Source organism: Coenobita brevimanus, chromosome 88 (assembly GCF_032717465.1).
Source record: "Coenobita brevimanus isolate Jiangsu-jjx chromosome 88, ASM3271746v2, whole genome shotgun sequence".
In the NCBI taxonomy this organism is placed as follows: domain Eukaryota; kingdom Metazoa; phylum Arthropoda; class Malacostraca; order Decapoda; family Coenobitidae; genus Coenobita; species Coenobita brevimanus.
Window position 1 is genome coordinate 5,345,471 of NC_137041.1, and position 14,812 is coordinate 5,360,282.

Below are 14,812 nucleotides of genomic sequence, written 5' to 3' on the forward strand. Positions count from 1 at the left end.
GTGGTAGAGTGACACAAGGAAGAAAAGTAACTGGTGCAATGAAGGCCTTGATAAGAAACTGAGACTTGAGTGTTGCAGCTGCACGAGGCTTACATGAAGGAGTGTTAGTGCCAACTTTAACATACGGATGTGAGACTATGGTGTGGCATGAAAATGAAAAGTCTTAAGAGTAAGGGCAGTGGAGATAGGACTGCTGAGGAATGTATGTAGAATACAGAGAGTGTATAGTATATGAAATACAGTAATGTGATTCATGAAAGATGTGGAGTTAGAAGTCTGTGGACACCAGAATCGAAGAGAGTTTTACTGAGATGGTATGGTCATATGGAGAGAATGGATAACAATAGGGTGGTGAAAAAAATATATCTGAGCGAATTTGAAGGAGGGAGGAGGCGAGGTAGGCCAAGGAGAAGGTGGAGATTTATGGTGGATAAGTGTGTAAGGAAGAGAGGTTTGGAAGTCGGTGAGGCTAGGGAACTGACAAGAGATCGAGCTGGCTGGATAAATATTGTGAGAAGTGCATGATCAGGGATTTGGCATCCCTTTTTAACGTGGCATTGTTCGGATTGACTCAATCGAATACGTTTGTGTGAAGCTGCAGAATGTGGTGTATGTTTTTGGTTTATCAGATAGAGCCAGGATTCCGTGGGCTTGAATGATGAGTGAGTGGAAGCATGGCCCATTGGATTGGGCAAATTTGGGCTGTCTCTATGTTGGTACTCTCACTCTGCCCTAGGGTGGGAAAGGAGATCTGGATGATGATGATGATGATGATGATGATACTATGAACTCTTTCTTTAACCCTTTGACTGCTAGGATTTCTCTCGATTGAAGAAAGTCATCTATAATTATCCTGTATAAAATTTGTGGTTGCCCTAATAACAGAGTGGGGGTGCGTACCATGCGCTCACTCAAGGTAGTGCTGCTCTAGGGTGATTGCCATTTCCTTTCTTCCTTCCTCTTCTTTCTTTCCTTTATTCTTTCCTCTTTTTTCTATCAGTGGGTGATGCTGCACTGAGTGACAAGCCAAATGATTTCTTGTACACCAGGAAATCATTTACATCGCTGGATGGTAACCAGATAACCAAATTATGGTGCCTGGTGGTTTAGTGGATAATTAAGGTGCTTCTGTATGATGTAGCCTGTGCAGGTTTATATCCAAGGAGTGATTGGGATTTATTACTGACATAATGCCACTCAGGGATGGGTGAGGCTGGTCACTCTCACCTTTAATGTCAGGACCAACTTGCTAAGCCCCGGACTCCTACACTCCTCAGGGGGTAGCACAGGATTTGATGATGATAATGACCAATAGCAGAGTAAGAGGTTACTGGAGATAAATTCTGAAGCCTTTGTCTGGGATTTTTCCTACTTTAATTTAACAAAATCGTGCATTGTTTGTGTAAAACATTAAAGTGCACTGTGCATGATTGTGTTTATGAGTTTTTATGGATCAGTCATATAATGATATGTAACACTTCTGGTTCCTTTTCTCTTGTATTCATTTGTACAGGTGATGGTGTGTGTGGCGCATGAACAATTCTGGTCTAATCTGTACGTGTCATCAGTGCCTCGGTCTGCACACCACCCCATCAAGTTCACTCTCTCCTTGGAAAGAATTCTTTTCTTCAAGCCCTCATCCATCTGGGATACAACTTGGCTCAGGTAATAATGGGAAACACTTATATGGTGGTTAAGTATCAGTGTTTTGTTGGTGGTGTTTCCCTTTTACATATCATTTTGTATAAATTAAATGCAGTTTGTGTTTATGCCAGGAAGAGACACGACTGACAAACAGTAGCAAGAGAAATACTTCATAAAGAATAGTAACTTGTACTACATATTTGGTGATTTGGAGAAGGCATTTAATAGAGTCCTGAGAGTTTTAATAAATGAACAGTGAGGTTGGTGATGAAATGGTACAAAGGGGCAGCTACACTTGTTAGTGTGTTGTGAGTTTAGCTAGGAATTCTCAGTGTTGATGCCCATCAGAGTTCAGTGGTGAGTTAATAGCTGTTCAGTTTGTCATGTGAAATATTGTCACAGGAGTTTAGAGTGAGCTACCTTTGGCCTCTCTAATCTGAGTATCTGGTTTTTATTATTGAAAAAGGCCGGAGAGAAGTTCGAGAAGTGGAGGGTTGGGATGGAAACAAAAGGACTGAAAGTTAATACTGTAATATTATATCAGTGGTTATGATTAGATGTGAGGAAGACTATGTCCTGAAACAGGTTGTGGGGCTCTCCACCAGTGGCTCTAAAATTGATCGAGTTGCACCCTCCTTAGCCTTGTTTCACATATTCATGTGCCACCTCCCCTAGCCATGGTCAACATATCCAGCCCCCCACCCCCACTATTCCTGCAATCATCTGACTCTCAAAACTTATTCCAGAATTATAATTATGTGTTATGTGGTAGTTGGGGGGGTCACCATCCACTCACTCGATGTAGTGCTGCTCTCATGTGTCTTCCCGTTCCTCTCCTCCATCCTTCTTTCCTTTCATCCTCTTCTGTTTTTCTTTACTTCATTCTTTCTTCGTCCTTCTGCCTGTGGGTGACTTTATGCTCCTTCTGTCCTTTCCTTCATTCTTTCCTCTTCCTTCTGCCTGTGGGTGACTCTGCACTGAGTGACAAGCCAAATGGTTTCCTGTACACCAGGAAACCATTTACTACGCTGGGTGGTAACCATATAACCAAATTTTGGCGCCTGGTGGTTTAGTGGGTAATTATTGTGCTCCAATCGGATTGAGTCGGTGAAGGTTTATATCCAAGGAGTGGTTGGGGTTTATTGCTCACATAATGCCACTCAGGGATGAGTGAGATTGGTCACTTTCATCTTAAATGTCGGGACCAACGGCCTAGCCCCAGGCTCCTACACTCCTCATGGGGCAATGTAGGATTGGATGATGGATGGATGGATGGAGTATTAATCATAAATAATGACCCAGTCTGGGAAAGTAATAAGTAGCATGTGAAATGCAGTAGTATAACAGATATCAGAAAGAGACACAGCCAAACTTTAAATTCACCATTGCCAAATCCATTCAGCCACAGATTCCTGTGTTTATGACATCATCATACCGATGATGATGCCTGAGTTTCCACACCATTTATCAATCTGCTATTTCCCTGCTGTCTTTATGTATATGGTAATACATTGTCCTCTTAGCAAAAGAAAGTAACATAACATCCAGTAGTTTCAGCCACACAAGTATTATTGTGCAACCATCATAAATGCAGGGTGGGTTGACTGTTTAAATCTTTGTTTTCAAAAAGACATCACTGAGCGGAAGTTCTTGTGATGTCGGAGTCAGTAGTAATATAACTCCATTTACCATTGACATTTAACGTCTACCAGTTATGCAGTACAGTAAATTTAAAATGGTAACTGAAACGGGTACTGGTAAATATGAAACAGGCTTCCAGGAGTGTAAGCACAAGATGGTATGATGATTACTGTACTGTACTTTTGATACCTGTACTACAGATACAGACCATTAAAATTAAAAATATCAGTATGAAAATGGCATATGTAAATATCAAGGAGGTTAGCTGATTTAGCAAAGTTCATTGTTCTTAATATACAGTACTAGAGTGCTGTGATCTGGTTGTTCAGAACCATTATTTGTATGTTTTTCCATATTGTCCAGGCAAAATTCTTGCATCCGGGTGGAAATTTTGGCCCCACGAACATTTTTGCCTGGCCGGGCCGCTTTTTCATTGCTCATTTTATATGGGCCTCCAGTTATGGGAGAAATAGAAAGCATTGTAAGTGGTTTCCTGGCATACATGAATCCACTTGGCTTGTCAGTCACAGTAGAACAACCTGAAAAGGAAAGAAGAGTAATAAAAAGTGACAGAAAAGATAGGGAGAAACAGGAAGTCTGGGACTTGGGGTATCTGGTTCTTAACCCGCACAATACTGCCGTCGGCATGGTGCCGACAGTACAAAACGTCTCAATTGATCCCAGCCATGTGATGATGCCGACAGCAAAATTGGAGCACTGTAGCACGTCTCAAACTGCTTTAATCTAGCTAATATTTTGCTAAGGAGTAGCTTAATGTATTGGCAACACTGCGTGCAAGCAGTTGTAGTACTGAGTTTAGTTCTTCGTGGGTGGGTAACATCAGTGTGCCACTGTCTGTCATAGCATCGGAAAGTCGCGAAAATCACACCATTTTTCCGCCTCATTGGGCTGGAGGAGGCTGTTGAAATTGTCACATGGACGTTTCTGTCCCTTCATTTATGATTCTTCAGAAGAGAAAGACCTGGATGCCTATTCTGGGGAGGAATATGATCCATGAGCCAGTGGAGGACATTGAGAAAGGGGAACCCCCCCCCTCCCCGTTCTCTCTCATCCTGGACGGGAAAACATTGCTCACGGCTTGGGAAACTGGGCTAAAAACATGACAGATGGCCATCCTGCTCGTATTTCTCTTATAAGGAGTACTTTTTTTGGCTTTTCCTTGACTTATATGTCTGTTTGGATTGTTTTATGCAGTAAAATTTTTTTCCGTTTTTGGTCCGGGATTAGGTGGGTATAAAATTGCAAAAATGCCTGGGATGGTATGGGTTAAAGGGATTACTGCATGTATTATACACAATAAATTATTCGTTCTGCACCCTACACTGTATGGCAGACTCCATGGACAGTTATGCACTGTGCGCTGCTACAATGTACAGCATACCCTGTATGCACTGTACACTATATTCACTATATGCCAAAAGCTATACACACTGTACATTACTTACACTATGAACATGCTCCACAATATATGCTATATGCATTGTGAAATTATACACTATATTCAGATGGAAAGATATTTCTGAGAGTAGCAGCCGTGGCTCAGTGGGTTAGAGCGCTTTGCTCTGACCGAACGGTCGGAGGATCGAATCCACCCAAGGGTCATTGGTAGACATCAGGAAGGGCATCTGGTCATAAAATGCTACACACTCCAGTCCAAGAGTCCTCTACCCAGGGGCAATGCCTTAGCCCTTCAGGGATACCAGGCGTAAAACCAAATTATTTTTTATTTTTTATTTAAAGATATTCCTGAGAGAAAAATAAAAGATTACAAATAAACAAGGGAGATATTTCCGGGGTACAGGGTCTAAAAGAACTTTGACCCTCCCTTACTTATGAGGTCCAATTGTGAGTATGTATGGCAACATCCATGGTTTGATTATTGACCAGAATGGACATTATGATCTCTGCACTTGGCTCATGAGATATGTTGGGCTAAATGAGCTTGCAACCACTTTCAGTTACCCAGCCCCAGTATATTAAGATAACTTGAACGTGTCGAGAGGAGAAGGGAGGGGAACTGATTGGTGAAAGTCATAGATAATTGTGGATGGTTAAATGTCCAAAGACAGATCAAAGAAGGTGTAGGATGATGTCATGTATGGAAACCTCATGGTTAGGGGAGTGAGCAAAGAAGTGGCTCAGAATTGCAACACTAGAGAGCTGCTCTCCGGTGAATACATCTACACATGCTGACTGGGTTCTAAATAACAAAGGGATAGGGGAACAGCCAGTCCGATCTACCTTCTTCGGGGTGTGGGGTTCTGAGGTTAGAGTATACAGTAGAAGTGCTGTACAGTACATTTAAGGGTAGATAACCAGCATGCTTCCTTTGGTGGCATTTCATTATCAAATACTTTGTCACCTGTTATGGATTGAACATGTGCAGTGCCGTCACTCTAAGTGGGAGCACTCATATCACAAAGCTGCCAGTCATCGACTACAGGCTTTGAAAGTACAGTGAAGGACACAGACCCCAGCCCTATAATATGTCCATTTAAACCATGCCCAAATTACCATCTCTTCATCTTGAATACCAATCTGTAACAAAGGATTAGCATTAAAATATGATGTTTATTACAAAGAAAAAGTATGGAAAGGATGTAGATCCAGAATGTCATATGCAGTCACTAAGCAACAGGAAATGAAATACAGAGTACAAAGCTCTGCGAGGTTAAGGTGGGAGAACTTCAGAACATTTCACTCCATTTGGGAAGTACAATATACTTTATTCTGTATTCTAAAGTCATGGTATGATAGTGGTGTAGTAATGAATCCATAGTATGTAAACATTGCATTTTTTCACTTCCCACAGTGGTGTAGCCCAGAAGAAATTTGCAGATTTGCATCCCGTTGAAGGGGTGAGGGGTGTATACATTGCATCCCAGCTCCAGGAGGACAAGACCAATGGGTCCACCGCCCTCAGACCAGAACACCTCACTTCCTATATCACCTTTGACCAGGGTGCACAGTGGAAACCCTTGCAGCCACCAAGGAGAGATGCAGATGGTCAGCCAATACATTGTGAGAGGGTAGGTGTACATACAGGTATATACATACCAGTACATAAAAATAACACCATACTTCCTGTTTAGGGGTCCCATATTGAGGTTAACTAAGGTACAGCCAGTGTTTTTTAGGTGTGAAACTATTCAAAGTGCCAAACCAGGTTATTACTTCCAAACAGCTACTGGAACTGGAAATTGTTGGGGGAAAAAAAATCGAAATATGTAATAAGATTTGAAACGATAGGTTATTACTTCCAAACGGCTACTGGAACTGGAAATTGTTGGGGGAAAAAATATCTGAAATATGTAATAAGATTTGAAACAGTGTTTTGAGTCTCAGCTTGAGCTTGGACTCTGGGTACTTGTGGCTGCATATTTCCTGGTGGAGAGTGATGATTATTTAGCTAGTCACCAAGCTTGTAGCCACATACAGTAAACGCTCTCTGATTCGAACCCGACTGATTCGGAAAACGGTTAATTTGGATCTTTTTTGACCACCAGACAAAATATTTTAATTCGGATAGAAATTCAGATTAAGCGAGACAAGTCCAAAAAGGGTTCCAGTGATAAGTGGACGTGAACAGTTTTTGTAGTGATAAGTGTAGTCTATCTATTGCCAGACGCCTCAATCCCGTTCGGGGTGGCCACAAACAAATCACCTCCATGTCGCCCTGTCCCCCGCCATTTCACTGCCACACTCCCAACTCACACACCCCTCTCATATACCTCTCCACCTCCATCTCATCCTTGGCCTCCACCTCACTCACATAGACTCTCTTTGTCAGTCTTTCACCCTCCATCCTCTCCACATGGCCAAACCACCTCATTGTATTCCTCCTAACGCTTCCTATCACATCCACATCCACACCACAATGCTCCTTTATATCCTCATTTGTCAGCCTGTTTCTCCATGTGACCACAGGATCCTCTTAAATAACTCATTTCCACTGCTCTCACTCTTGACCTGTGTCCTTCCAGCAGCGTCCAAGCTTCACTTCCATATGTTAGAGTTGGTATCACAATACTGTCATGAGTGTAACTTTTTCACTTCCATGCTCACTTCCCTGCTTCTTATCACTGCTTTCAAGGAACCAGCAGCCTTTCTTCCCTGCTGTACCCACTCACTTCCCTGCTTCTTATCACTGCTTTCAAGGAACCAGCAACCTTTCTTCCCTGCTGTACCCTTTCAAGCACTTCACCCTCCAAACCTCCATCCTTGCTCATCACACTACCCAAGTACTTAAACGTACTCACATTTTCCAATTCCTCACCATCCAACCTCACTGTACATTCACTGACTTCACCTCTCTCAAAGACCATCACTTTACTCTTCCCTACATTCACCTTTAGATTCCGTTTCTTACAGACTCTCCCAAACTCATCCACCAATCCTTGCAGCTCTCCTTTGTCTTCACACAACAACACAGTATCATCTGCAAAAAACAGTACAGGGAGTTTCCAAACACTACCCTCTCTCACCAGGGCCAATCCAACATCCACTACCCTACCTTGCACCTCTTTTATTATCCCATCCATGTACTGATTGAACAACCATGGAAACATGACACATCCCTGTTTCAACCCAACCTTCAAAGAGAATAATTCACTCAGTTCACCATCCACACACACTGCAGCCTTAGCACCATCATACATACTCTTCACAGCATTCAGCAACTTCCCATCTACTTCATATATTCTTAATACTTTCCACAATCCTTGTCTATCCACCGTGTCATATGCTTTCTCCAAATCCATGAAAGCTGCATACAACTTCTTTCCCTTCTCTTGAAACTTTTCCACTAAAGATCTAAGAATGAATATCTGAATTACACAACCTCTCTGCTTCCTAAAGTCTCCCTGTTCTTCTCCAACTAATTCCTCTGTTCTTTCTCTAACTCTGTCAATAAGTATCCTACCATACCCTTTTCCTATTATACTAAGAAGACAGATGCCCTTATGATTACCATACACTTCTTTTTCCCCTTTTCCTTTGCACAAGGGAATAATTATACCTGACTTCCAATCCTCCGGGACTCTACCCTCCTCCCAGGCCAATCTGCACATTTTCCACATCCATTCTACTACTATCTCTCCCCGATACTTCAGCATTTCACCACACACTCCATCAATTCCTGGGGCTTTCCCCAATTTAACCTTCTTCATTGCTTCCACAACTTCTGTCCTACTGATTTCTTCCTGTCTTCTCACCTCCCTCCTTCTCCCAGCCATTCCCCAGCCACTTATACTCGCATTACTTCCATCCTCTGTGTTCAACAATTCCTGAAAGTGTTCTCTCCATCTGCTCACTTTTTCTCCCTTCTCCACTAGTAATCTACCATTTTTATCTTTCACTCCCCTGCTAACTTGACTTCCACCCTGTCTTACTCTTTTCACCTCTTTCCAGAACATTTTCTTACCGTCCCTCCACTTTACACTCAAGTTCCTTCCAAATTCCTCATCCGCTCTCTTCTTACTTTCTCTTACTAATCATTTCACCTCTCTCTTTCTTTCTACATATAACTCTTTTCCGCCTCTCAGCTTCTTCCCCGCCCCTATTTCTCATCCATTCATTGTATGCTTTCTTCTTTTGTGCCACAGCCTGTCTCACCTCTTCATTCCACCACACTGTTCCTTGCACACCCCTCCATCTTCTCTTCATCCCACACACCACATCACATGCTGCACATATTTCTTCTGTAAATATCCTGCACGCACCTTCCACGTCCCCCATCAGCTCCAATTCATATTTGCCCAATCGTTCCTCCACTTCCCTCATATAGTCTACCTTTTTCTCATCCTCTTGTAACCATTCCACTCTCCTTACAAATACTTCTTCTTCCCATCCTTCCGTTCTTCTATTTCTCCATCCTAATTGGACCTTGATTCTGGCTACCACCAAGTAGTGGTCAGAAAGTCCACTCCCCCAACCTCTATAAGCTCTTGCATCCATTACACATTTTCACATCCTTTCATCCACACACACACAATCAATCATTGCCTTCCTTTCATTCAGTTCACCACCCACCCTTCTCATCACACGCCATGTATACCTGTGGATCATTTTATGCCTGAAGAGGGTATTGGCTATCACCAACCCCCTCCCAGCACAAATGTCCACTAATGCACTGCCATTCTCATCTATCTCAGCAGGCACACCCCACTCACCAACTATTCCATCCATCTTCACATTCCCTACTTTACCATTCATATCACCGATCAAAAACACTCTCTCATTCCTTCCAAACTTTTCCATGCACACTTCCACATTTGTCCAGAACTCTTCTCTCGCTCTGCTTGCACGATCTTGCATTGGCGCATACACACACACAATCGCCCACATTTGTATTCCAACTTTTAATCTTGCCCACACAGTCCTTGACCCAACTGATCCATACTGTCTTATGCTCTTCTTCCATCTTTTACTCACAACTATACATACTCCTTCTTTAGCCCTCTCATTCTCACCTACTCCTGCACATATACCCCATCCATACTCCCATTCTCTCACACTCTCACCTCTCCATTTCGTTTCAGTTATTCCGCATACATCAACTTTCGCACCCTCAGGCACCTGGACAATCTCTCTCTCTCTCTTTCACCTCATCATTCGCTCCCCTTACATTCCACGTTCTGATTACCATGTCCTTTGTCCGGTTCTTGGTTGTCATCGTTTGGTCAGTCCTTGTCCGAGGCTTATTGTTTGTCTTTTTAGTTAGTTGTTTTCCGGGGAGGGAAATGTACAGTACCTTCGGTACAGTTAAGTGTACTGTACTCTACTACTGTGTTTCAAGACTTCATAATCAAGGTTTGACACTATTTTATTTATTGTATTGTGCACTCTTTGAGTATAAAGTAGTAATATACTGTACTGTTCGATGTTTTTGTGAAAAGCCATGTTTTCGTGAGCGTGGGTGTGATTGGGGATAGGGGCAAGCATGAGCTCCAGTAATTTGGATTTTTGGATAATTTGACATAGGGTTCCCTTCAATTAATCCGAATTTTAGAGGGTTTCTGTATAGCTCTTACTACTGTAGTACTCCTGAGGGTCAGTGGTAAAAGTATATGAGTAGGTACAGTGTCCCATAGTTTTTTAATTTATTAATTTCTTTTGTAAGCATTTCCAGCTTTTATATCTACTACTCATGTGCACAGGTGCATTAAAGAGTCATTATTTTTGCTCACCTGAGACCCAACCATTGGCTGAAGGGAACTCTTAGCACTGATGTTATTTATGTGAGAAGGATAGTTGGTGTGTGTGAAATTTTGACCTGAGTCCAAAAATTTTAGAACATGCATCCAGGTTCAATAAATTCATTATCTGTAGCCACAGTAAATTAAATGACATAACCTTTTATTAGCCTTCTCTTGGTCAAGACCACTCAAGTATTCTGTTCCAGAGTGCACCAGACAGTTTTAGTCAACTGCAAGTGAGTCATAGGAATCTGAGTGCTTTAATGGTGTACCATTAACCCTTTTTGTGTTTAATGGGTGCGGTGCAAATTTCACCCACTCATTACCATTCGACGTGGGCTGTGTCTGTGCACATTTCACCCGCTTGTTACTATTTGATGTTGCCAGATAAATTCCCTATAACGTTTTGTCAGTAACAGCTACCTTAAAATTATATTTCTATGAGGAAAACTGAAGTAAAACAAAAAATTAAGGCATAATTTACATTCGGCTGATCTTTTTTACATCATAAGGTAGTACAGTTATTCAGGATTACTGTGGAAAAAAAAATTATTGAAGCATAAATAGACATTGAGGATAAATTGTTTTTGAACTATTGATTTCTTGGGAATACAGTCAAGTCGCCTAAGGCACGGCTGCTTGATACTGGATCAAGCCCGCGCCATAGAAAACCACACCATACAAATAACTAAACTTATGGGAAAAATGTAATTTGATTCTGGACATTTGTCCGCCTTTTCACCCCACTTTCCCCATTTTCCCCCACAGTCAGTCAGTGCATGTATTACACACAAATTAAACACTAAACAATAAATAATAAAGGGCTTTAAGCACATAAAGTACTGAGTGTACCTAACTCCGACGATGATAGTGCTAAAGTGGAAGGGGTAGGGTTGGGGGTTCCAAGGCAAGAGACACATTTCAAACCTTGTTGCGCCCGTGTGCCATAGGTATTTTATGCGTGTGGTTTATTTTTTTGGTTCTGACACCTTGTCGTGTCACAAAAATCCGTGCCATAGAAGTCCATGCCAAAGGCGACTTGACTGTAATGCGGTGACAGGGGGGAGGGGGGTCTCTCAGTTTGTGGCTGTGGGCGCCGAGTCCTGCCTCCCAAGTGCTCGCTTGCGGTAGGACGTGGCCTGCGTCAAATGGTAACACAAGGATTAACTATTATAATCAGGACAATTTCAGTATCCTAATAAAGCTAATGCCAGATGATACTAATCAGCTAAGAATGAGTCATAGAAATGAACACTTGAAAATATGAAAATATTGTAACACTGAAAACATAATCATAACTCCCTTGGCTTCTTTTTCCAGGCCAAGAATTGCTCTCTGCATGTGAGCCAGGAATTCAGCCACTTGTACCCATCAACTGATACCACACCTATCCTGAGCCGCAAGAGTGCCCCGGGCCTCATCATGGCAACAGGCACTGTCGGAGAGTCTCTCAGAGGGCACTCCTCACTTTATATCTCCACTGATGCAGGCATTAACTGGTATCAGGTCAGTTTTTTATGCCACCTTAACTCTTATAGGTTTCAGTGGTCAGAGAAGTGGTCTGCTCTTCTAGGGGACATGAATTCAGTCCGAGGCTGAAACAAGGAGATTGTGATTATTTTAGTTTTGTTAAAACAGTTCTTACTGATCTTCCACAAGGTCCACTGATGTCATAAAACCACTCTCTGCTGATACTGTCATGCCAGCAATGCCGTTTCTTACCAAATGCGAATTACACGGTTGCATAGGGAGTCACTCTGTATTCATGAAATAAATTTTTTAGGGGATATGGTGGACCCACCAATTATTGTGAGTGCCATAAAGTGACCCAAATTATTTTATGTTCATTCTGTGTAATGGCCTAATTTTTTTTATGTTCATTCTGTGTAATGGCCTAATATATGTTCATTCTGGGTAATGGCCTAATTTTTTTTTTTTTGGGGGGGGGGGAAGGGAAAGGGATATTTTTATCCATCAATCCATCATCCAATTCTATGTTGCTCCATGAGGAGCATAGATGCTCGGGGCTAGGCAGTTTGGTTCTGACATTTAAGATGAGAGTGACCAGCCTCACTCATCCCTGAGTTGCATTACATGAGCAATAACCCCAACCATCCCTTGGATATAAACCTTCACCAGCTCAGTCCGATTGGAGCGCTGTAATTACAGTACCCACTAAACCACCAGGCTCCTAATTTGGTTATATGGTTACCACCCAGCATAGTAAATGGTTTCCTGGTGTACAGGAAACCATTAGGCTTGTCTCTCAGTGTAGAGTCACCCATAGAGAACGAGGAAAGAATGAAGTAAAGAAAGACAGAAGAGGAAGGAAGGAAAGGATGGAGGAGAGGAAAGGGCAGACGCCCGAGAGCAGCACTACATCGAGTGAGTGGATGATGAGCACCCCCACCTACTTTTTATATGTTTAGTATTATCAGTTGTAATATTTGCTTAAATTTTTATTCCTAAACAAGTTTAACAGTTCCTAAGATTTAAAATAAACATTTTAAGGAAAATGCAGCATCTGTCTCATTTATGCGCATTTGGGAGATGTTATAATGCAGATTCGGTAAATCTTGTAGGGAGGCCCCAGTGTGTCCCATTTATTATGATTTTCTGTAGGTTTAAATTGCTTTAGTCAGCTTGAAATGTCTGATTTGAATTTGGGAGAAAAAAAGATGTTAAGCGTTTTTCACGGATCTTGCCTCTTTTCCTCTTAAAGTGCACCGGATTGATGCATTTAAATGTTAAAGGCGTGCCCCCGGACCACCTTAGAGGGTTTGGAATCCCCCACCATAGTTTCACAAAATAGGGGCCCCCAAACAGCATTTCGCATAGGGCCCCCAATAGGCTAGAAACGGCACTGCATGCCAGTCCTAATTGCATTAGATATAGGTGGTGGATACTAGTGCCAAAGTGGTGACGTGTGAAGATGTGTAGCATGTATGAAGACTGCTGGACCTCTAGAAATGGACAGTCAGGTTATTGTCAAAAGTCAGGCATGCACAAAAAAATTTATGGAATTTGTTTTGCATTGATAAGGATAACTGGTCATATTCATACAGTGATCTGCAAGTTCTTTTTTATTATTATTATTATTAATCTAAATGGGGGCACTAGGGTTAGGCTATTCATTTCAGACATTTGAGGTGAAGGTGGCCCAAAGTTTACAAGAAATTCATATCCTGGTCTGATATGTCATAGTGGAACATTAATGGCACAAATTGAAGCATTTAGCAGCTCATACATAACAGAGATAATATTTGCAGAGATGCACATAAAGAGGAATTTACTTATATAACCAGCTTGCTATGGCACTGTTTTTATTATAGTGCAGGTAGGCAGTATATTAATTAAAGGAGTTTCATTTATATAGTGTGTGGAATATGCAGGTAGGCAGTATATTAATTAAAGGAGTTTCTTTTGTATATTGTGTGGAATATAAACACCAGGTGGTTGAGCCAGTTATGTTGTTCCAAGCAGATCCAAGAAGTGGTTGTAGTTTATTGCTTACATAATCCCACTGAGAGGAAAGGGATGGGTCATGCGTCACTGACTTTATGTCATGACTAAGTACCCTAGCCCTGGGCACCTTGCTCCTGATTGCATAGTAGAGGAGTGGATGGTAGCTACAATCATCATCATCATCATCATCATCTGGACCTCCTTTCCCACCCTAGGACAGGGGGAGGAGTAGCAACATCCAGACAGCCCTAATTTGCCCAGTCCAATTGGCCACATTTTCATGCACTCTCCATTTAAGCCCCCGGTATTCTAGCTTTATCTGATATGCCAAAAACATTCATTATGTTCTGTAGCTTCACATAAACATATCCAACAGAGTCAATCCGGATGCTGTCACATTTAAAAAGGGTGCCAAATCCCTGATCATGTGCTTCTCCTCACAATATTCATCCAGCCAGATCGTTCTCTTGTCAGTTCCCTAGCCTCACAAACTTCCAAACCTCTCTTCCTCACATACTCATTCACCATATCCCTCCACCTTCTCCTTGGCCTACCTCGCCTCCTCCCTCCTTCAGATTTGCTCAGATATACCTTTTTCACCACTCTATGGTTATCCATTCTCTCCACATGACCATACCATCTTAGTACACTCTCTTAGATTCTGGTGTCCACAGACTTCCTCACTCCACATCTTACACAAATCACATTGCTTCGTATCCTATCCACCCTCTGTACTCCACATATTGTACATTCCTCAACAGTCCCATCTCCACTGCACTTACTCTTGACTTTTCATTTTCATGCCACACCATAGTCTCACATCCATATGTTAAAGTTGGCACAAA

General features: G+C 42.0%; 1 protein-coding gene across 1 annotated transcript in view; it reads left to right on the forward strand.

Annotated features, from left to right (window-relative positions):
* The window catches only part of LOC145411196 (sortilin-related receptor-like), a 218,758-nt gene that overhangs the window by 25,102 nt on the left and 178,844 nt on the right, over positions 1-14,812 (forward strand). Inside the window, exons 7-9 of the mRNA XM_080281257.1 lie at positions 1,514-1,665; positions 6,119-6,335; positions 11,823-12,008. Coding sequence (XP_080137383.1) covers positions 1,514-1,665; positions 6,119-6,335; positions 11,823-12,008 — 555 coding nt within the window. The remainder of the gene's footprint in view (positions 1-1,513; positions 1,666-6,118; positions 6,336-11,822; positions 12,009-14,812) is intronic.